This window comes from Anser cygnoides, chromosome 1 (genome assembly GCF_040182565.1).
Source record: "Anser cygnoides isolate HZ-2024a breed goose chromosome 1, Taihu_goose_T2T_genome, whole genome shotgun sequence".
NCBI lineage: Eukaryota > Metazoa > Chordata > Aves > Anseriformes > Anatidae > Anser > Anser cygnoides.
The window spans coordinates 187,415,955-187,441,265 of NC_089873.1; the positions used below are offsets into that span (position 1 = coordinate 187,415,955).

Consider the following 25,311-nt stretch of genomic DNA (forward strand, 5'->3'; position numbering starts at 1 on the left):
TCATTCTAGAGGGTAGCCCTTATATTATTCAAAAAAAATCTGAACTAAATGGGCAAAATGAAGTGAAATGGGAACTATACAGACTCCAGGGAAGACCTAGACTGAGTGGTCTGTAGGACAGATGCAGACACTCTGCTCTCAGGTGCTAACCTTAAGTCGTATGAACATAGGCTAGTCCAGGCTATTTGGTTTTATTTAAAACTATAGACATACCTTCTCTCTTCCTTATTGTTTGTTGACAAAACTCTTATCTATGGAATCTCTCAGTATTATTTTAACTGTTTCTTGCCTGCTATTTCATGTACTCACATGCCTACTACTGAGGCCAATCTCTTCAAGAAAAAGACAAAAAAATGTTTGTATGGTAGTCAGCACATTGTGATTATGATAAAAGTGAGGCCATGACCTATCAATACTGTACGAGCATTAAACAATATTGTACCAATAAGTGCTAATAAGAGACATATAGTGATTCACTTATATACAAACATTGGAGATAGAACTTCAAAGACTAGGTAAACTATGCTTTTGCATCTAGAAGACTAATAAGAACTACTGTAGTCATAAAATCCTTTACCAGAAAAACAGCCTTGAAAAAGAGAAAAGTTCAAATCTAGGCCATTGACAAGAAATTTTGCATGTCATGATGTTTTGATTTGTAAGTGCAAGAATGTAGGGCAGAAAACAGAAGCATAATGCATCAAGACATTTAAATATTTCATCTTACTTTTGAAAGGAAAGGCAGCTACTGCAAAGTCAGGGAAGTGATGCCTCGCAGAGGCTTTTGAAAAGGAGCTTGCTTATCTGTTTGCTGTATTTGTTCAAGGAAACTTGTTACCATCTCAAACTGAAAAACACTACTTAAAAAAAAAAACTTTTTTGCTACTGATTTTTACTTCTAACAGGAAGTTATTCTGTATTTTCAAGCTGCTTTTCACAGAATCATGGAATCACAGAATAGTTTAGGTAGCCAGAGACCCCTGGAGGTCAACTAGTCCAACCCGCTTGCTCAGGTAGGGATACATAGATCAGGTTGTCCAGGACCATGTCCAGGTGGTGTTTGAAGGTCTTCAAGGAGGGAGATTCCACAACCTCTCTGGGCAACTTGTGCCAGAACAACGTCACCTGCACAGCACAGAAGCACTTCCTGATATTCAGAGGGAACCTTCGATGTGCTAGTTTGTGCCCATTGCCTCTTGTCCTGGCACTGGGTACCAGCAAAAAGACGCTGGCTCCATCCTCTTTGCCCTCTCCCTTCAGCGATTTATAGACATTGATAAGATCCTTCCTGAGCCCCCTCTTCTCCAGGCTGAACAGTCCCAGCTCTCCCAGCCTCTCCTTATAGGAGAGATGCTCCAGTGCCTTCATCATCTTGGTGGCCCTATATTGGACTCCCTCCAGGATGTCCAGGCTTCTCTTGTACTGGGAGACCTAGAGAGGGACACAGCACTCTAAATGTGGCCTTACCAGTGCTGAATCTAGTGGAAGGATTACCTCTCTTTACCTGCTGGCAATACTTTGCCCAATGTAGCCAAGAATAACATTAGGCTTCTTAGCAGCAAGGGCGTATTTTTGGTTCATGTTCAGCTTGGTGTCCACCAGGAATGCCAGGTCCTTTTCTTCAGAACTGCCTTCCAGCTGGGTGACACCCAGCACATACTGACACCTGGAGTTGTTTCTTGCCAGGGCCAGCACTCTGCACTTATCCTTGTTGAACTTCATGAAATTTTTGTCAGCCCACCTCTCCAGACTGTCAAGGTCACTGTGGATGGCTGCGTGGTCTTCTGGTGAGTCAGCTTCTCCACTCATTTTTGTGTCATCCCTGCATTTCCTGAGGGTGCACTCTACTCCATCGTCCAGATCGTTAACAAAGATGTTAAACAGGACTGGACCCAGTATTGAGCCTTGGGGTACTTCTCTTGTTATGGCCCTCCGAGTAGAGTTCACACTACTGACCACTACCATCTGGGCCCAGCTATTCAGCCATTTTTTGATCCACCTTGCTGTCTGCAAATCCAGCTCATACTTCAACAGCTTCTCTATGACAATCTTATGGGGTACACTGTCAAAGGCCTTACTGAAGTCCAGGAATACAATATCCACTGCTCTTGTCTCATCCATCAGGCTGTTCATTTTATTATAGAAGCTTATCAAGTTAGTCAGGCATGAATTTTCCTTAGTGAATCCATGCTGACTACTCCTGATGATTTTCTTCTCTTTCATGTGTCTGGAAATAGTTTCCAGGATTAGCTGTTAAATCACCTTCCCATGCACTGCGGTGAGGCTGACCAACCTGTAGTTTCCCATGTCCTCCTTCTTGCCCTTCCTGAAGGAGTGACATTTGCTTTCCTCTAATCTTCAGGTTCATCTCCTAGTTGTCTCTCAGTTGCCTGGGTAAATCCTACTAACTCAATCACATGCATGGCACAAGATTAAAATAAAAGAAATCTCAGACTTTTCTGGCATGAGAACAAGTGCTTATGACTATCTTGTGGATCGTCATTGAAAAAAAAAAAAAAAAAAAAGATTCAGAAAGGATCCCAAACCAGGAAAAATCTCACACTTGATAGTATTGAAGACTACTGATGAATTAAAAAAAAAAATTAAAAAAATTCCTTCAAGCACTGCAAATAAGAGAGAGGGACAAAGATCTGAAATTGTACTCCTTCACTACAAAATGCAGTTACATCATACAAATTCCTTCATAAACTGTCTTTAGTTTATGAAATGTGTTTTCATGAAATCTGACTCATAAATCTTTGATTTGTGAAAATGTGATCAAGGTTCTTGCCTCCAGCACAGCTTTAGAAACTCCTCTGAAAGTTAAAATTCTTTCTTTACTTTCCAGTCCAAATGTATTCTTCAGTAGTCTTTATTGTTTCATGTTTATGCAAATGTTTGCCTTAGTTTTAATTCTTGTTCTTTCTTACGACCTTCTGATATTCCATCTGTCCCTACTTTACTAGGCTAAATAATACAGCTCTCTTTAACTTTTCTTTTATGCCAGAATATTTAGTAAAAATTGTCTTTTGGGGTTTACTCATCTCAGAGACTGATTTCACCTTTCCTCACTGTGCATAGCCCAGACTGGCAGCATTATTATAGACAAATTCTCAGCATTATTTACATAGTAACAGTAATGCTGCAGTATCTCAATGGTAATATCTTTTCTGACGCAAATCTAGAATAGTATTTTCCTTTTGCTTATCTCTATATTCTACAATTTTCTACAAGAAAATTTCTATGATAGACTGGTCTTTTACCTCTTCAGACATTTCCAAAAGATAAACTAATTCTCTAGCATATATGCTCAAGAACAAAAACTTCATGTTTCATACTGCTACATTATATAATATGTAAATACCTTATAATAATGTTGTTATTATAACAATATCATTATCAATACAGGTCTGAAACCCATCCAATATATCAATATATATATATATTTCAGTCATCTGCTCAATTATGTTTCCCATTCACAGATTTTTATGGAGCACTCCTTTTCAGATAAAATTCTATTCTCTGCATCTTTCCCAAACCATCCTATGACACTAGAGTGACCAATCCACATAATGAGGAGCTTGAGGTACAAAAAATGCATATGCACTTGCTAAATAGAGGGGAAAATCTTAAATTTGAGAGCAATACCACTTTTATTCTTCTTTGGAAATAAAACATATCCTTTAGTGACACTTCCTTATCACTGACAATTGAACATTTCTTGTGACTGAATCATACCCAATGTTCTTATTTACTCTTGTAAATCTTCATCCTATACAAGGTTTTTTGAGAGTGGCTAATAGATGAACATCAGTCCATGCTGATGTTGAGATAGAGATGAATTTGGCCCTTTGGTCTTGCTTATTAATCCCCATACAAGTAGTCCTCCCACGGGGCTAAGGAGTTGTCTGAGAAGTGTCACCACAGACTTGCTGTACTTTTTATAATGTTTCCTAGTCATTTGTGATTGACCAAACCAGAATTGGTCTAAAAAAGGTTTTGGCTTTATCCATTTATTCAGTTGTACCACTGAAACTCCTACCAAAATCGAAGCCAAATGTGTTGCCCTGTCCTTCCTCAGATGAGCTGATCTCAGTCAGGACCTGATAATCAGCAAAACTTTTATCCTTTGAGCTGCAATTCTTACAGGATAAGGTAAAGATGAAACAGTAACTTGGTAACTTATGGTTTCTTTTTATCAAGACAAACTTGATTTCTATTAATGCCAACAAATTTATGAACCACGGTTAAAGCTCCCTTATTAGGAAATGGGTTTGATTTGTTTTTAGACTGAATCAAATGATTTCCAGTAAAGAATCCACCAACAAAGTAGTCTGAGGTCATTTATGACTCAAATCCTGGTACTCTTCTACAGGGAAGTGAGTTTTCTGTACAGATGGGTGTGAAATTTCTAGCTGAACGTATGGAAAATGGAAATAAAAACTAGAATTTAGATATGCCAATGCTGAAAAATAAGCATGATGGGGCTGCAATATCTGTAAGAATGCAAGTACTGAGCAGGCTTTCCCTCACCTAAAAACTGAAGTATCTCAGATTTATGGCAGAGAGCACATTGAGTGAGGGAACATCTCAGGACATGCTGATTCATAAACATGAGTTATTTGCAAATGTTGTTTAGGAGTACGCAAGAAATTATTTAAAACCATGTAGTTTGCTTTCCGTAATTGTGTCCTCAGTAAGGTTACTTTAGAAGTCTAGAGCACTTACAGTTTAAAGCAAATTGTGAAAAAGTATGTGTAAACAATTAGATGTCCAGTGTTTCAGACACTTTAAACACTTTAAACACTTTTAAAAAGGCTGGACTGGGGAGTTCCACATTCTAAGAAGTCACTCAGGTAAATAATAAGAGCCTGGGACAATATCTTTTGGATTTTTGGAAACAGAGACAGTGCTAAGACTATACCCAACTGTCCAAACTGTCCCAAACTGTCTTGGAAACATGCAGAAACTGTAACATGCTTGCAAACAGATTTAAATTTTAATTGGGATACGTTGTGACAAACAGAGCTATTTTTACACCCATCAAAAATGCAGGATGAAAACTTGTATTTCGTTATTCTAAGCTGACTCTTATCTTGCAGTCAGTTATTCCTAGTAGTAATCTGACACACAGAGAAAGAGGGCTCTTAGCTGTTATACTGCTAGATAAAACAATTGTGCTTATGTTACTCAATCTTTCTTTTGTTTGAGATAAACTAAAAAAGCAGATCAGTCCCAAGCAGTAACTTTCAAAACAGATTACAAAATGAACATTTGTTATAATTTAGCTAAGGTCTTGCTTCCTCTACTCATTCCTGAAGTTCTGCCAACTCACATGTCCAGGGAAACAGATGTTTCTCTGACTTACTTTCATCAGATGCCCACAGCTTAATTTTTCCAAGAAGCAGCCTGGAAATATGCCACTTTTCACCAAACACAGTTGTTTTGACAATTATTACTCTTAATGGAATTCATAAGAAATGAAACCTATCATTGAACTTGGTACCTATAATAGGATTCATATACTAGCCTGACTTGAACAGTTTGAAGTTCTACAAGATGAGGTGCTGCTGTAAATACTTTGAAAGTAAATTCCCATAAACTTTAGAAGGTAATGTCTGGCACAGAGGCCCAATTCTTGCAAAAGGGGAATGATGAAGAATTTACTAGAGAAAAGTTTGAAAGTACAACATGCAAAGACCAGCTACTGCTCTACAACATGAACACACTGGCAAGATAAACTTTATGGAGAGTAACCATTAATGTTTCAGAAATTCCACAGAACCAGTAAGAGTCATTGTCACTCAGAGTTGACTAAAAAGAATCTAATTCACTCCTGATAAAGCCTTTCTACTTTGTGTAAGAATTTTTTAAATCAAGATGAAACTGTCTCTTTAAAACAGAGATCATTTAGTAAACATCCCAAAACAACAGCTACAACTGAGATGGCCTGCATCTCAGAATCAGCCTCAGCTTTGAGATATGACCTGATCAAGGAAGACTAGAAGGCTGGAAGTTGCTTCAAAAACTGAAACAGGTCTAAGAACTCCACTGAACCTACTATACTGAATATATGAGTGAATAAATGGTATTCATAACAGTGTATGGTTTGTCCAACACATACTGACTACTAGTCTGGAGGCAGGGCTAGGACATCTGTAGTAAAGAATGTGAAATTATATAAAAAGTTAATCTAACAGGGAGCTCAAGCTCATGCCTCAGCTGGCACAGAAATACAAACATTCAGTGCCTAATTTTATGTAAGTATCTATGACAGGAATCTTCTACAGATGGAAGAAAACATTTACGATGAATTTCCATAGAACAGCCATTCACAGTTAATAAAGGATTCCTCCAATCAGAAGTTACTCTTGGTGAGGCTAACAGTACAGCAACAGAATTTGGCTACATCTGTCAAAGAGAAAACGATCAAACACCTTTTTTCATATTTACATAGTGTACCTCAGTGCTATTTTCTGCCTGGATTTGCATACATTGGATTTTGCATATCAGACTGGAATCCTTTGCGAACTGTTCTGTTAGCCCTCAGCTATATAGTAACCATGATGCCTGAAGACCATGTGATCTTGCATTTCTAGATGATTCAGATGAGCTCCCTGTTCTGACCTCAAGGTTTCCATGATTAAGACCACTGTCAAGACAGAAGCCAGGAACCCCATCTTTTCTCCCTGTAAGCTTGGACTCAAATACTAAATGAGCTCTTCAAGGTGTATTTAGGTAACTAGCTGCAAATGCAAGTCATAAATCAAAAATGATTGATGTGGTGCAAATGGCACCACAGGTATACCTTTGAACACTGGGCTTGAGCATTTAAGAGTTGCAGACAGTGAACTCAATTACCACAAACCAAACTTAACAGAACTGCCAAACTGCAATAAAAGATGTCCAAAAGAAAGTTTTCTGCAGTTACCCAACAATCCTAATTGAGGTGACATGGAAAGAATGCAGCGTAAGTCTTTGTTAATCTTTTTTCAGGATTTAATCGGTAATTCATCTACATTTAAATAAACACAAATTTCCAGTCTTTTCAAACATTCTGCCACTCGTTCCAGGAAATTGGTGAAAACTCTTAACACTACAGGGTTTAAAAGAAAAAGGCTTCCTGTGAATTTTAAGTATGTCTTGAGGTCCAGGTAGGTCAATATGTAAAAGTGTGTATTTTCATGGCAACAGGCAGAAATCAGACTTAGGTAGAGATGAAATTACAGAAATAAAGCTTATAATTTTAAATCTGAGAAGAAATACAGTCTCATGTTTCCTCAAATTTCTGTTATGATCAGACTACTCCTGCTATTGAAAAAGAGGAAATTTTGAGAAGAAAAAGAAAAAAAGGAAAGGAAACGATTTTAGATGAAAGCACAAGGTCATCCCTTAATAGATTAGTGTTGTGAAAATATAAAGGGTGAAGAAAATGTAAGTGGAATGAGGATAGAAATCCATACCTGGAAGACTAATTGATAATGATCTGTAGCATCTATCTCTGAGACAGGCTAGACCCCTGAGATACTCCATTTGCCAAAGGCATAAAGGTAATGTACAACCAATTAACTGCAACCCTTGGAACCCAATCCCATAGCCAGTTTTCTACATATTTAGTTGTCTACCCATACAGACTGTACCATTCTAACTCTGATACCTGAGTACTGTGGGAGACAGTATGGAAGCCTAGCTAATGACAAGATAAATGATGTCCACTGCTCTCTGCATGTTCACAGATCTAGTTCTTTCATTATAGAAGACAAACAGGTTGGTCAGGAATGGTTTAGCTTTCATAAATCCGAGTTGACTTTTCTCAATCATTTTCTCCTTCGTGTGGTCAGAAATATTCCAAAAGGATGTGCTCCATGATTTTCCAAGGGATAGAAGAGAAGCTGACAGGCTTACAGTTCTTTGTCTTTTTTGGACTATTTTGAAGATGGTTGCAACATTTGCATTTCTCGAGGCATCACTGATCTTCCCCAATTTCCTTGACTTTTCAGAGATGATAGTGAGATCCCTTGCAAGAACTCTCTTTACCACTGGACAGCTTCTCTAAAGGAATTCTTGACTCAGTCCTCATGCACTACTTGTAGTTCTCCTTGAACCATTTCACTAAACACAGAGGCTTGGTGAAGACTAAGGCAAGTAAGGCATTGAGCACCTCAGCCTTATCTGTCACTAAATCATCCACTCCATTCAACAACAGACAGTGTTTCCCTTGGTCAGCCTTTTACTGCTAATGAAGTGGCAGAATCACTTACTGCCCTTAATACCTTTTAGATGTCTCATTTCCAGTTGAGCCTTGACCTTCCTGACATCATTCCTTACATGCCCCAGCAGTGTTTCTAAATTCTTCCTTTCTAGCCCGTCCCTACTTCCACTTCCTGAATAATTTTGACGGGTATGCTCTTTGCTGGGTTAAAAACTGGCTGGATGGCTGGGCCCAGAGCATGGTGCTGAATGGAGTTAAATTCAGCTGTTGACTGGTCACAAGTGATATTCCCCAGGGGTCGGTGTTGAGGCCCGTCCTCTTTAATATCTTTATGGATGATTTGTATGAGGGAATTGAGTGCATCCTTGTTTGCAGACTACACCAGGTTGTGGGGAACTTTCCGTCTGCTGGAGGGTAGGAAGGCCCTGCAGAAGGACCCGGACAGGTTGGATTGATGGGCAGAGGCCAATAGGATGAGGTTCAACATGGCTAAGTGCCGGGTCCCACACTCTGGTCACAACAACCCTATGCAACGCTACAGGCTTGGAGAAGAGTGGCTAGAAAGCTGTGCAAAGGAAAAGGATCTGAGGGTGTTGGTCGATGCTTGTCTGAACATTGAGCCAGCAGTGTTCCCCAGGTGGCCAAGAAGGCCAACTACATCCTGAATATCAGGAATAGTGTAACCAGCAGGACCAGGGAGGTGATCGTCCTCCTGTACTCTGCTCTGCTGAGGTCACACCTCAAATACTGTGTTCAGTTTTGGGCCCCTCACTACAAGAAGGACATCGAGGCCCTGGAGTGTGTCCAGAGAAGGGCTACAAAGCTGGTGAAGAGTCTGGAACAAGTCCTATGAGGAGTGGCTGAGGGAACTGGGATTGTTGAATCCGGAGAAGAGGAGGCTCAGGGGAGACCTTATTGCTCTGCAACTGCCTGAAAGGAAGGTGTGGGGAGCGGGGGGTCGGCCTCTTCTCACAGATAGTTAGTGATAGGATAAGAGGGAATGGCCTCAAGTTGCACCAGTGGAGGTTCAGGTTGGAAATTAGGGGAAATTTCCTCTCAGAAAGAGTGGTTAGGCATTGGAACGGGTTGCTCAGGGAAGTGGTGGAGTCACTGTCCCTGGGGTGTTCAAGGAAAGGTTGGACATGGTGCTTAGGGACATGGTTTAAAGGGTGACATTGGTGGTAGGGGGATGTTTGGACCAGATGATCTTGGAGGTCTTTTCCAACCTTAATGATTCTATGATAATTTCTTTTTGCATCAGAATTCTATTACATGTTCTTTGGCTAGCCAAATCAATCTCAATACATTTTTTATTATTATTTTTTTTTTTTTTGAGTATTAGGATGTTCTTGTACTTGGACACTTGGAAAATATTGTACTTAAAATCCTGAGACCTTTCTGGAACACCCCTGATCTCCAGATCTGCCTCCCATAGGATCCTATCCGTTTCCTGAATAAGCTAAGATCTGCACTTATCAAGTTTTTACTCTGCTACTCTCCATCCTCATTTTCCTCAGTATTTTGAACTCTGTTATTTCATAGTCGATATAGCCCAAGCTGACATTAATTACATCCAAACGCAACTCCTGCTTGTTAGTGAATAGCAGATCCAGCTGTGTGTCACTTTTAGTTGGTTCATCTTGTATCAAGAAGTTATACCCAACATCCTCCAGAAATCTTCTTGACTCTATGCATCCGACTTGTTATACTTCCAGCAGATGTCTGGAAGCTTAAAGACCTACACAACAACTAGGGTTTGTGATTCAGGTACTTCCTGAATTATTTAAAGATGCTTCTTCATTTCCCTTGTACTGAATGGGTGGCCTGTAACAACCTCACACCATGATGTCACCCTTACTAGCCTCTTCTCTCATCCTGTCCTGCAAGTTATCAGTCAGACTGTCCTCTGTCCCATTGAAAAGATCCGTACATTTTACCTGCCTCTACACAGAAGGAAACACTCTTTCCTTGCTTTCTGTCTGTCCTTCCTGAGGAACCCATATCTGTCCATCACAGCACTTCTGTAATGTTATCCCACCAAATCTCATTCATTCTAGTGATGCCATAGTTTTGTTATTGCATGTGGAGTAATTCCTCCTTCTTGTTTCCTAGGCTGTATGCATTTGTATACATATTTGAGGTGTTTCCTATTTTATCTGTTGTTCTTGTCCCCCTGCATCCTTTTTCTTTTGACCTTATCCATCACCAGTCCACTTAAACTTGGGTTATAATGTCCCTCCCACATCATTCCTCGTTAAACAAACTCTTTCTAAGTCCCCTCATACAGCTGACATTGCAGATGCATCCAGCTCATAATTTAAGAAACCTACTTATGTGTATACCCTAACGTAAATCTAAAATCCTAATTAAACTGCTATCAGTGAAGCTCTTGACATGTGTGATACCCTCAACATCACATATTCATAGCATGAGACTGATTAAAAAGAAGCATAAAGTTAAAGATGATAAGCAGGATGTCTCTAAATCTTTTTTTAAACCTATATTATAGACAGTGTTATTCTACACTCTGAAATTAAATATCTTTGCAGATATTTTTTGAAAGCATTAATTTAAATCTATAGTCAGATACTCTTGTTATACTAACAACTGTTAACTTGACAGGCAATCAAGAACAAATTCAGAATTAATCTAGAAAAGTCTATCAGAGTGTTTATATTCTCAATTCTACAAATATGTTTCATTCAGACGTTCCTAGTAAAACATTATCTAAAACAAATAAAACCAGAAACGAACACAATAAATTTAAATTGAAAACACAAGTTATTAAAGTGGCAGGAAAATAGATGTTAATTTTTATTATTATTTTTACTATAGCTACATTGAAATATTATGTTTCAGAACATTTCTAATAAAGACAAAGACCAGAAAGGCACTCAAATGATTTACCGCACAAACTAAAGTTAGGTACTCAGAAAATCACCTTGTGATACCATGCATATATTTGAACAGATAGACATCTAACTGAAGATATTAAAAATTATGATCCCCTGCATTACACCTTTTTTTTTTTTTTTTTTCCTTCACCCTCAAATGAAAAAGCTTGCTCAAAACTGTTGATTTATTACCCAGGCCTCTCAAAATCTAACCCAGAAAGTCCTTCAAAGTATTCTTAGTCTTCATTTTGCTTTTAATAATTTAAAATTCAATCATTATTGCACAGTAATTATATGCAATTTTACATCCCATTAACCCTGCTTTGTTTTAATTATAAAGATCCTTTGTTAGATTCTTTTAAATGATCCAGTTTATAATTTCAGGTTATCCTAGGGAGCACTTTAATTCAGCTGCACATTCATCAACTGTTTATGTCCTGTTAATTGTTGACAACTGCACAATTGCATTCCCTAGCTATGATTGATGAATTGCATTCACAAGTTTAGCTATTAAGTAGAATAAATATTTATAACAATTTTCAGTTAAAAGACTGTTATCTTTATCCCCAAAAGGATAAATTAAAAATGGATGGGCTGATTGCAAAGAAGAGCATTCTAGTAATATGCACACGCTTGTTCTAAGACATGTTTATGACAAAAGTATATAGAGGAACATGTGTCTAAGGGCAGTTTGATTAGACATTCCTTTGACTGTATTTAAGTAGCAGTTCTTCAATATTATTTTATTTTGAAAAGGGTCCACTGATATCTTAATACCTAATTGCTAAAAATATGCAGATATGGGATTTGTTCAGAATTAACATTTTATCAATAGTGAGCATGCAATAATGTCTGATCTCACTAGTCAGGTTGAGAAATAAAAAGGATCAAAATGGCATTCTACACTATTATCCAAAAAACATAAACTTAATATAATTGTTCAGTCTATTACGTATAATATTTACTGCATAAGGTGCAGTACATAACTCACTCAGGTGAGCCCTATTACAATGTAAACTCAAATAGCTGCTTCATAGCAATAAAAAATTTCCAATGAACAGACTACACTGCTAACTGTTATAATTGTAGTGTAACTTCAGTACCTGCATGGAATCTAAGAAAATTTACACCAACCAAAAACTGGGTATAAAGGCACATGTTCCTGATTTCCAGATTGTAATGTTCCTATCTATTCTCTAATGCTTTCTGCTTTTCCTCTGAAATGAATGCATGGCTTAGCCACTGAAATATCAGCTAGACAAAAAGTATCCTATAATACAGAGATTTGATACTTTACTACTGGCAATTATGAGCTATCTTTGGGGAAAACAAAAACAACAAAACACACATAAAACAAAATCTCTTCAACAGGCATATTGCTATATACTTTTTTCAAGTGCAGTTATCAAAACATCTAGATTTAAGTGGATTTAATTTACTGGCCAATAGAAATGACACACATTACACAAGTGGCTGCATTTGTCTTTGGCATTCCATTACCAGCTAGGCCATAGAGTCCCCATTTCCCCATTGCTGCCCAGCTGGCTGACTGGAAGTATTGACAAACATTGCACAGAGTAGAACATATATACAGATACAGCATTAAAACTACTTGTGGATTGATAATAACAACTTGCAAAAGCAAGGCAGCTCTTATAAACATGGTGTCTTACATGCTTTCCAGGACTAAAATTGGACCCAAAATTTTAGATAAAATCCTTGTGAACTGACAGTATAAAGATGTGCATCTGTACAATAAATGCTGTGCTTCTAAAACAGATGGAGCAGCAGATGGGTTTACAGATCGGGCTTCCTGGACTGTCTGGGTAAAGCAACCTTGCTGCTCAGGAGAATGGTGGTTCAAATCTCAAACAAACCCAAATAACTATATGGGGTCTCTATTTCCTTCTGCCAATGAAAAAATAAATAAAATAGAATTTATATATTTCTAAATTAAATATTTGCAATGTTAAGTATCTATACAATAAATCTGTTAATTATAATGGCCTTTTCACAATCTTTTTGGAACAGATGGTGAGGAAGTATTATCACCCAATGGAATAAAAGCAAAATAACTACTTTTTCAAAAGCTTTAAAATTAATTACCTTCCTTCATTGATGAGCTCAATAAATGCAAGTCCTGCATTCTTCTGAATAGAATTTTGCCATTCCTAAGAAGATAAAATATAACATGATCAAAACCCAAGGACTTTAAATCACATTTCTGAAACTGACCCTGATGACCTCCTAAGAAGCTTGAATTTTGTAATTTTGTCTGGACTTCTTAATCTAATGCTGCTCTTTTTTTTTTTTTTTTTTTTTTTCTTCTCTTTTTTTTCCTCTCCCTTACAAAGGATGACCTGATCATGTAAAAACTGTAATTTATTCTAATTTTCAAATAAAGTTTAGCTGATCATATTTTCTGTATTACGCTTAAGCAATCTTTAGTTTCCTTGTCTTGAAAACACACACACAGAAAATAAACAAATATTGTTTTTTCCATTCATGCAGTTGCCTAATGAACATATTAGATGCAACAAAGTATGGCAGCATCATCTTCTTCACTTCACTGTTACACCTTGTACATTTCATGTAAGGCAGGGAATAATCTATATACCATCCACCCACCCTTGAGTTCAGTCTCTGCTTTTTTTCCCCCCGTTATGTCTGTAAGCAAAATCAGTAGCTAATAATAATCTGAAACTTAAATTTTATTTATTTATTTATTTCCTTTTAACATGGTTTTACAAGATAAACTTTTGAAACCAATTTCAACCATTTAATAGAACATTAAAAGATAATTATTTTTTACCTCGTATACCACTTGACTAAAGACAAAATTCTTAATGTAACATAAACAGATTTATGTCATAAAACACACTGCCTCTATCCCCTCAACTGTCTTTTGGTTCTTGAACTAAAAAAAAAATAAAAAAATCAAGCTACCACTTTAAAAAGTAAAGATAATTTTCTTTTGGGATAATTCCTTAGAACTTTTATTTAAACGTTTCCTTTTCATTATACAGAGAAAATCAAAATACATCCGCTGGATTACAGTTTAGAGAGAAATCATCTAGTCTAAGACTTATTATAAACAATAACAGGTAGAGAGAGTTAGATTTGCAGAGCTATTCTGCTTTACTTTCCTTTTTCCAGGAATAAAAACAGGCAGAATTTCCCAAGTTTTGCCTCCTGACATGGGCAGGAAAAACAGTTTTGCACAGAATGAGGAAATTTTCTCAAAGAACTGTTGGGAAAACGAGCCACTAATCATGGTTTTTACTGTAAAAATTCACTTATTTGACCAACTTAAGCATTTTAAAAACAAAACAAATCATAATAAACAATTCTTCTGCTCCTGATAGGCTCTGTAAGAAGAAAGTTGCTAATACCCAATGAGTATATCCATTACTGAGCAAGCAAGTTTCAGTTATGGAATACAGAGTATCAACATTCAAGCCACTAGCTTTTGGGCTGGAAAACCATTGTAAAAGATCTTTTTTTCAGTGGAGTTCATTTTGTTCTTTTCCAAAACCAGTGATTGAAGCAAGTCTAGTGATCTAGTTTTTGAAAGAAATTAAGTCCTTGGTATAGTACAAAGTCTATCTGAGAAACTAATAGGGAAAGGATTCAATTGCTTTAATATAGACACCTAGCGATATTTTAAGTACATTTGTTTATCCTGTCTACCTGTGTCCGCAAAAGGCTAAGACATATTTGCAAGTCTTTTGTCAGATGTTCCTGCTCAATGTCTTAATACTGCACGAAATTTAAACCACCTAACTTGATCATTGGTGAGATGTCTCAAGGTACTTAAAATGCCACCAGATGTAGCAAACAAATCTCTCCCTACGTCTTCATAGATGGAAAATCTCATTGGTTCATGATGAAAGCGTATGAAGCCTATCCGCATATCCATCAAAAACTAATGGAAACGTAACAATGCAAAAATACAAAGAAACCAGGATTTGTAGTTCATGCATTGCTTCACTGTAAATTTGCCATATAGTCCAAGCCTCCATTAATCCACCAATAAGAAATAACAAAAATAAAAGACATTTTAAGAACTGAAATTAAGACTTAGAACTATTTGCTCAAAGAATGTGAAAAAGTTTTTTTTTTTTTATATATTATCTTAGTTTCCACAGAAAATCTTTCTCACCCTCGAGATGCAAGAAGCAGAAAGACATGCATACACCAAATGTAATGGATGCAGTGACCACTGGACCATTTATGCTACAGGCAAATAGAGGCATAGCATACACATTTGGTTATTAGCAACTTAGTGCTTAAATAACTACACTACATCTCAGGTGTAGTTCATGTCATGAATCTTCTGGGACTTCAAACAAAAGCTGGGAGACTTTTCTGTGCATCACAACTGCTGATACTACCTACACGATGAAGACTGCCAAAATCTTTTACCAGGTAATTTCTTCTATACAAGAAGAATGTGTTTCCCTTTCCACTGGAAAAAGGGTCTTGCTTCATAGGGCAGTGCAGATGATTGGAGCACTTCTCCTATGAAGAAAGGCTAAGATAGCTGGGGCTGCTGAGCCTAAAGAAGAGCTAGAACTGGGGTGACCTCTCTGTGGCTTTGCAGTACTTAAAGAAGACTTATAAAAAAGATGGAGAGTGACTCTTTGCTCAATCAGATAATGTCAGGACAAGGGGGAGTGGTTTTAAACTAAAAGAGGTGAGATTTAGATTAGAGGTTAAGAGGTAATTCTTCACTCAGAGAGTGGTGAGGCCCTGGAACAGGTTGCCCAGAGAGGTTGTGGATGCCCCACCCCTGGAGGTGTTCAAGACCAGGCAGGATGAGGCCCTAAGCAACCTGCCAGGGTGGCATCCCTGCCTGTGGCAAAGGAGTTGAAACTAGATCTTTAAGGTCCCTTTCAACCCAAACCATTCTATGACTAAAATACTGCCAGCACTGCACCACCCCCCAAACAAGGTATTCCTCTTGATCATGGGCATTGTATAGAAGACTCAGGGATAGAGGCATGTTTAAAGACTAACAGATTCAGTATTCTAGAATGACAGCACTTCTTCATAATAAAAACAGAAAGAGGATATCAAATTTCTTTTTTTAACATTACTGCTGTTGAAAAAAAAAAAAACACAAAAATTCAAAACTTGTCTTCATTCACAATAACTAAACAATGTAACTTGTGACATTCAATTAAATTACTGTCCAATCTCTCTGCATTCTAAATATTTTATATTATGTAAACTTATATTGAAGACATCAAAAATGCACTACATGATTAGGACACTGGCACCTTTCTCCCATCAGACCTAACTTGTCCTTCTCCTTTCTTCTGATATTGTTGCTTGAAAAGCAATAATTTTCTGCATCCAGAAAGTGCCAGTACACATTCCCTGACAGATGGTTCAGAGTGAATACGAAGTATTTTGTGCACAAGATGAGAGGAAATGAAGAAAAAACACACACAAAAAAACAACACCTGAGATGATGGTAAAAGGTGAAAATTTCTGGATAATGAACCATATCACAGTATAGATACTATATGAAATTCAGGCTTTTTTTTTTTCTTTCATAATAGGATGTATATTTTCTTATTTTCTGATATTATTTTTTTTTTAAACTTTTGAGTGCATTTTCCTCAACCTGGTCCTTCTACAGATCTCTAGTACACAGTTCTACAATCTCCTACAATGTCTAGTACAACAAACAATAATAATAATAAAAAATATAAAATGATAACAACAACAACAAAATTGAATTTTTGAAATTTGGCTCCAATAAAAAATTGAAAAAAAAAGATTTTTTTTTCAGTTTATATTCTTTCCAAATCAGCCTCTGCTTACAATCAACTTTTTTGACTTTTACTCATGACAACTAGAAAAGTTATTTTACAAAAAACTATTGTGATAATATTTAAAATTAATAAATTAAATAATTATTTAATTAATCATTAATTATATTAATTCTATACTATTATATTATATTAATAATGTATAATTATATTTATTATCTATTATTAATTATTAATTATATATTAATAAATTGAATAACAAATCTGATGCACTTTATTTTCATAAAAAAGGAATAGTGATTTTAAGAGTTTTCATAATCTATGTGACAATTCTGACCATTTCCAATTTTGTAGTGGGTTTACATGGCAAGGTTTTGGTAGCAGGGTGCCATAGGGATGGCTTTTGTGAGAAGGATCTAGAAGCTGCCCCATGTTTGGTAAGGGCCCCCCAACTGCTGACCAGAGCTGAGCCAATAAGTGATGTTGTTTTGCGCCTCTGTGAGAGCATATTTAAGACAGGGGAAAAAAAAAAATGCTGCACCACACACAGCAGCTGGGAGAGAGAGAGGAGTGAGGAACAGCCTTGCAGGCACCAAGGTCAGTGAAGAAGGAGGGGGAGAGGTGCTCCAGGCGCCGGAGCAGAAGTCCCCTGCGGCCTGTGGTGAGGACTATGGTGAAGCAGGCTGTCCCCCTGCAGCCCACGGAGTACCACGGTGGAGCAGGGTTCCACGCTGCAGCCCGTGGAGGAGACCACGGTGGAGCAAGTGGACCTGCATCAACGGAGGCCACAGCCTGTGGAAGACCCCTGCCGGAGCAGATTCCGGGCCGGAGCTGTAGCCCATGGGGAGGACACCACACAGGAGCAGGTGACCTGGCAGGAGCTGCTGCCCATGGGGGATGCAGGTTGGAGCAGTTTGCTCCTGAGGGATGGACCCTGTGGTATGGACCCATATCTGGAGCAGTTCTTGAAGAGCTGCTGCCTGTGGGCAGCCCATGCTGGATCAGTTCAGCAAGGACTGCATCCCGTGGGAGGGACCCCACAGCACAGGGGACAAGAGCTTGTTAGTAATAGGTAATAAATCTTACTATCTCCCTACGCTTAGTCTGTTTTGCCTGTCACGATAATTACTGTGCGATCTCCTCATCCCTATATCAACCCTTGAGCCCTTTTCATTGTATTTTCTCCCAGTTCCTCTTTGCGGAGGGGGAGTGAGAGAGCGGTTGTGGTGGAGCTCGGCCGCCCACCTGAGTAAAACCACCACAAATTTCTGTAAGGAAGTCTAAAATTCCTTCAGAATTGTCTCAACAAATTGCACTTACTGACTAGACAGATACCCTGTCTAATAATCATCCAACAACTCCTTCCACTACAGGAGCCACAATCTCAATTTCAGTTTCTCTGAACTTCTCTCTTCTCCATGTACTGAATTAATCAGAAGGTTTTTTTTTTTTGTCATATTGAATATTTATTCAATCTTCCAGTCTAAGATATTAATAACTCACTTGATACCTCAGTTCTTCAATTACTTTATTTTAATCATTACTTCTTGACAGATGCAATTTTGTTATATCAATTCTCTTCTTTCTGGACACTTTTATATGTCTGGACAAAAGTCTTGCATGGAGCTGTACAAGTGCTACCTTTTATCAGGATATGGAACTGGAAAGTTTATAAAAATGTGTTTGCAATTCACAACATGCATGTAATTTACCTTGGGTTTGAACTCCATGTTTTGATGTTTCCTCCTAAAATCACTGATAACTGGCTTTACGTCATTTAAGTAGAAATATTCAAAGGAAACATTATAAGATTGAAGGAAATGTTTCTTTATTACAGAAAAACATGCCCATTAAAAGTAGGTATGAGCAGAAAATGATTTAAAGATATAGTTGCATAAATTTTTGAGAACATTGTGTAGTTTTTAAGATCATAGGATCCTTCCTTCCATTCCTAGAAGAATTGAGCTATAGAGATCAGAGGCCAAAAGACTTCCATTACTGTTTGGAATGAGAATCAGATCTAACAATTTTATTGCTTTTATTCTTCTGCCATATTAACATATATACTGTTAATAGATTATAAATAAAATGTATTTTGGTCTACTCTTTCAAGTAAATTTGGAAATAATTTAGAATTTTATGACAGGTCATCATTTTAAAAAGTGACTATTTATTTCCCACAAAAAAGATGCTGCATAATGACAGACAACATTCTTCCTGAAGGCAAATCTGCAAGTATTGGAATCCATTAGGCTTCTTACCAAATCTCAGAAAAGAAAAGGAATGTGAAGCTTTCACAACACAATTTATGTGAATATGACTTTAACAATGCAGCAAAGGTAATAGAAAGTTTTAGATTTCACTTTCAAAAGACTCATTTTCCTTTTATATTCTTGACTTAGAGTAATGTATGTTAACCCCCTTTTTTTTTTCTTTTTCTTGGAAGCACACAGACCCATTGCCCTTCAGATCACCTGTGGTAATTGCCCAATTTATCTTGAAAATGAAGTCAAACATTCCCAGAGGAACATTTCATTGGTATCTTAGAAGAAAAGAGAAAAAAAAAATCCCCAACTGTAAAAACAGTTAAATTATCCAAACAGCATTAGAGAAATGGCCAAATTTATTCAGATGTTACAGTAGTAACCTTAATTGCCTTGTAGAAATCCTACATATCTCTCTAAAACAGACAGAAGATATATACATTAGAAGATGCACACATCTCCAGAATTTCTAGAGTTTACTTCATGACTGGAAAAATAGTTTAAGACATTTTAAAATTATTATTAGCAACTTGTGTTGCTATGGATAATCATGTTAAAAGCTAGTCCAGTTACTATTCTTTGATGTTGAAAGTGAGTAACTAATTTGAAGTTTTGCAAAACACAGCAGTAAAGAGAAGACTTTCTAATGTACAGAAAACTGCTCCTTACTTTCTCTCCATCATACATAAAATGAAAGCCAACTAACTATGTATCAATAATGACGGTCTCCAGTAATGAGGTCTTGCACCCCTTCTCAGCCCTTGAAGAAATACCAGATGGCTCTTTCTGACTCTCTAGGTGTTTTCCTCTGATCTACCCAAGATCCTTCTCAGTTGTAGATAAATTAATAGAGAAGTCAAGGGAAGACACCTTAACATACAGGGATATGAGGAAAGTAATTCATACAGTTTTCTGATCCATCCTGCTTTGCCATGGATCTAGAAAAAGTTCAGATCAGCATCTTACTCACGTCTAATAAATGTACTTCTTGACTTGTACTTCTTTTTTTTTTTTTTTCCCTGACAAAAAATATTCTGATATGAACAGGAGAGAGAAATCACCAGAATTTTCATGATGAGTCAGGTGTAAGTGAGATATGGAAGAGATCCTGCTTGTTACTGATGGAAAAACACTGAATTAGCTTTCTGAGTGTACAGGTATCTGGAAAGACACCTCACAGAATAATCAAGAAAATAAGATTTCCCTACTACTTGGAAAGAATACTTTGATGATTTCCATTTGAAAGTTAGATTATCAGAAGCAGATGGCCAAGAGATGAAGACTGAAATTGGGTTGAAAGACATTCCCCACATGGACAAGGAATTAATGGGAGTAAATTCCCTGACACTCTTTTAGCTTAAAAAGACAACACAAAAGGATAAACTTTTGGACAACTTCCAGAATTCTATGAAGCAAGTGAGAAACTCCAAGAGAAAAAAAAAAAAAAATTAAATCACTTAACTTGTGGAACCTGTGTATAGAGATATACATAGACACCCTTCCCTTCAGCAAATTTTAATTCAGACTTCTGCAGTGATATGATATGCAGCATCTGTCTCCTCCTAGTTGCATGGGTACAAATCATAGAATCATAGAATATCCCGAGTTGGAAGGGACCCATAAGGATCATCAAGTCCAACTCCTGGCACCGCACAGCTCTACCCAAAATTTTAGACCATGTGACTAAGTGCACAGTCCAATCACTTCTTAAATTCAGACAGGCTTGGTGCAGTGACTACTTCACTGGGGAGCCTGTTCCAGTGTGCGACCACCCTCTCGTTGAAGAGCCTCTTCCTGATGTCCAGCCTAAACTTCCCCTGCCTCAGCTTAACACCGTTCCCGCGGGTCCTATTACTGGTGATTACGGAGAATAGGTCACCTGCGTCTCCACTCCCCCTCGCGAGGAAGTTGTAGACTGTGATGAGGTCTCTCCTCAGCCTCCTCTTTTCCAGGCTGAACAGGCCCAGCGACCTCAGCCGCTCCTCGTATGTCTTCCCCTCTAGGCCCTTCACCATCTTTGTCGCCCTCCTCTGGACACTCTCCAACAGTTTAACGTCCTTTTTGTACTATGGTGCCCAGAACTGCACACAGTACTCAAGGTGAGGCCGCACCAGTGCAGAGTAGAGCGGGACAATCACTTCCCTCGACCGAGTAGCGATGCCGTGCTTGATGCACCCCAGGATACGGTTGGCCCTCGTGGCTGCCAGGGCACACTGCTGGCTCATATTCAACTTGCTGTCAACCGCAACCCCCAGATCCCTCTCTGCGGGGCTGCTCTCCAGCGTCTCGTCGCCCAGTCTGTACGTATAGCCAGGGTTGCCCCGTCCCAGGTGCTTTTGTTAAACTTCATGTGGTTGGTGATCGCCCAGCTCTCCAATCTGTCCAGATCTCTCTGCAAGGCCTTTCCACCCTCATCCGAGCCCACAACTCCTCCAAGTTTGGTGTCGTCGGCAAATTTGCTCAAAACACCTTCTAGTCCTACATCCAAATCATTTATAAAAACATTGAAGAGGCCCTAAAATGGAGCCTTGAGGGACCCCACTAGTGACCATGCGCCAGCCAGATGTGGCCCCATTTACCACAACCCTTTGAGCCCTGCCCATCAGCCAATTGCTCACCCATCGTATGATGTTTTTGTTTAGCTGTATGCTGGACATTTTGTCCAGTAGGATCCTATGGGAAACCGTGTCAAAAGCTTTGCTGAAGTCCAAAAAGATCACATCGGCTGGTTTCCCTTGATCGACTAGATGGGTGATCTTATCATAAAAGGAAATCATTTTTTTTTGATACAGACACAACGCATATTCTAACAGGATGAATGGGTAAACATGGCCAGAGGTGGAACAGTCAACTTGTTTCATGGTTAGGAAAAAAATAAATAAGTTAGAAAAATATACCTCTGTAGGAATTTTCATAACCAGCCTTAATTTCACCATTCAAATTGTGTTGCACATAACCTAAGTAAATTAAGTTCCAGGTTCATCGTTCTTTAGATTTAAGAGAAGCAATCATTATTTAACTTTTCTTCAGCCTTCCTACTAATGCTGGTGTGAAAAACATGAATAGCAAACACTTGTGCTATTGTCAAAGGTACTCTTAAAGAGTTATCAAACAAAAATTAAGGAGCATGAGATATGTAGAGAAACCTTAGGAAGGAAAGAATGAGGAATAATAGGCATAAATAATCTAATATTGGCAAGAAGATTAAATAGATATAAAATTAAATAAATGAAATTATAATGAAAATTAAAATGTTTGTAATAATGTATAAAATGTAAAAAATAGACATTCAAATATTGTAGTACAGAAAGAAAGGTTAGCTGTCTTAAGACGGACACATGATAAGGTACCTGTTAGAGTGGTATTTGGTGAGAAGGAACTATACCACAGAGCCATAGAATTCCTACTTTTCTGGAAAGAATTGAATAGAATATGTTTAGTATCAGGAAGCATGAGTTGTGCTTCTTTTATATGAATCCCACACTTCAAGGCTTCTTCTGGTCAGCTATAGGGACCAGGAAAGGATTTCTGGTTTTGCTCAACTTCTGAGTTTCTGTGTTGGGCAGCTGCCAGTCTCTGAAGCCTCGGACATATACCATCCCTTGAGACAGGATGCACGTTTGGATCTCCTAGGGCATTTAGTACTGAATCTCTCCAGAGCCTGGTTTATAGATCTTGCTTTTTTTTTTTTTTTTTTTTTTTTTCCTCCTCCCTTCTCCTTGGAGAGGGATTAATTTCTTAATATTGCTTCAAATATTTTCTTGCCACTTAGGAGAATGGATAATGCATTCTTTTCCCCCACCCCTTTTTGCCACTTTATAGATGTGATTGCTGCAATGTATATAGTAGTATACAACCACTATGTTTTACATGTATCAAATCTCTGGAGAGCGTTTTATGGACTGTGCTGCACGGGAGAAGGTCCTTCACAGATATTTTTTTTATTAAGTATGTACTGACTGTCTTCCTGTGATATGGAGAGACAGACTGGAATCTATCCAAGTAGCTTCTGACTTTCCAGGTTAATAGACTAGACAATGTAGACAAACACAACCCATTTACGAGGCTCACACTGTTAAACAAAGTTTGAAAGGCTTAGCTGAAGCCCAGTTTATCCATTAATTATGTACTGGGGTTTGTCAAATTGATATACTCTTGATATAGTTTGCTTTCTTTAAGACACTTTCAGTTGTATAATTTTTCATAAAAGCAAACTATTTACAGAATTTACCTACAGCTTAATTATAAGAACCATGTGTTATCAATTATTTGAGAATCTCATAAAAGGTTTTAATTAAAAGCATTTATTGGTTATGTATATCTTTTCCCTCCCCACTCCCAGATTTTCTAGTAAAATCCAATTTACAATGGATAGCATCTAAAAGAAAAAAAATTCCTCAACATAGGGATTTAGAAGCAGATTATTTTCATTCTAGCCTTGATATTTCCTTTGGAGGCTCCTGAATTCTTATCTTGATCAAACTTCTAACATAGGGGGAGGGGAAATCAATAAAATGAATGATGTTTTGAAAACTACTAAATCCTGAAACTAGTCAGATATTCTACATGTATTCTAGAACTGCAAGTGACAGTATTTTTTCCTAGAGAACCGTTTATACTATAACACTATGTTTTTAAAATGGTAAAGTCAAAATGTGTCTTAAATACTAAGAATATTTTCTGTTTAAGAAGATAAATTTTCCCTGTTAATAGGTAAGATACAGAAAAATACAAGTGGCATGAGATAAGACTCCTCTGGGATAACACCACTCAGTTTCTGCAGAAGCTGCATCGCCAAACAGAAACACTTGCAAGAGATCTGGAAGTAATTAGGAACTATTGTAGCATTTGGGATAAAATAAAAAAAAAATAAATAAAATCAATGAAATCTAAATCTGATGCAACACAGAACTACACTGAAAAAAAAATAAAAATAATATATATATATATATTTAATTGTATGGTTATTGGAGAAATCTGCCACTCCAATAACAACACAGCAGTGACATACTCAACCAGGCTGACGGAACAAAGGCCAGCTAATCAAGCACAGATCTTGTCAAACATGCCACATCTTCATTCGTTTTATTTTAAAATAGACAAAATTCTAATGAATATGCCTATTTTTATGAAAAGTGAAAATAATGACATGTTTATTATCAATCATCGTTGCCCCCTCCCCCCCCCCAAAAAAAAAATATATATATATTTCAAGTATTTGAATGTATGTGTTTGGATTATATAAGAAATAAAGAAAATAAAACTTTCAAAGTAACCTAAATTTTAATCTAGAAGTAGGTGACACTAGGAAAAAGCAAACAAAACAAAAAAAATATGGGTGCAGGGAAGCAAGCTACAGTAAAAGAGATATTCTGAAAATATTAAGAATAGCAATTTTTATTCTTCCCTATACCCCAAAATGATGCACCATCCCTACAGGAGTTCCTTTAAAATTTAAAATGTATTTTTCACAGAAACTCTAAATTCCTTTGGGGGGAAAGACTTGATTGCATATCCCTCAGAGTCTAAAAGGCTGCCCATATGAACTGAATTATCCATGACATGTACCTTCAGACATTTGTAATGTGATATTTCATGTAAATTTAGACCATACCTTGGACGTGAGCCGCTGGCAATGTTGATTTTATTCAGGAGCTCAGATAAGAAAAAAAACTCTGACATCCTTGCTAATCTGTAGTCGTTAACATGGAATTTCCAACATAAAGAGCATAAAAGCATCTAATTTGCTGTAGCAAATGAAAGGAAAACAAACTTTGTATTTCCCTTTCCTTTTCAATGTCTAAAGTTACTCTGTTCTGTGCAAACAAAATTGCACTTTTCAAAGGTTTTTGATATTGCCATCTATCTTTTGAATGACACATTTCAAACTTCTCCAAATAATCTGTTGAATGTCATTCTATTTGAATATGAAGGATTTCCGTGTGATAGGAAGAAAACTCCTAGTTACATTGGCAATATTAAAAAAAAAAAAAAAAAAAGCAGTACTTTATTCAATTTCTCATATGGAAAAGCTCAGGTAGCGCTACCCGTTTTTATATAGAGACGATTAGATGATTTAATCTCATTTTGCTGCGGACAACATTTCCTAGGTTCCTAATTCCAAATTCTGTTAGCTAGAGGCTGGATTACATTATATGTTT

At 37.3% G+C, this 25,311-nt stretch overlaps 1 protein-coding gene across 11 annotated transcripts in view; it reads right to left on the reverse strand.

Moving 5' to 3' along the window:
- NBEA (neurobeachin) overlaps positions 1 to 25,311 on the reverse strand; it is a 521,005-nt gene that overhangs the window by 247,557 nt on the left and 248,137 nt on the right. For all 11 annotated transcript variants that reach the window (XM_048081219.2, XM_066989702.1, XM_048081215.2 and 8 more), the window contains one exon: positions 13,213 to 13,277. In XM_048081219.2, the coding sequence (XP_047937176.2) occupies positions 13,213 to 13,277 (65 nt within the window). The remainder of the gene's footprint in view (positions 1 to 13,212; positions 13,278 to 25,311) is intronic.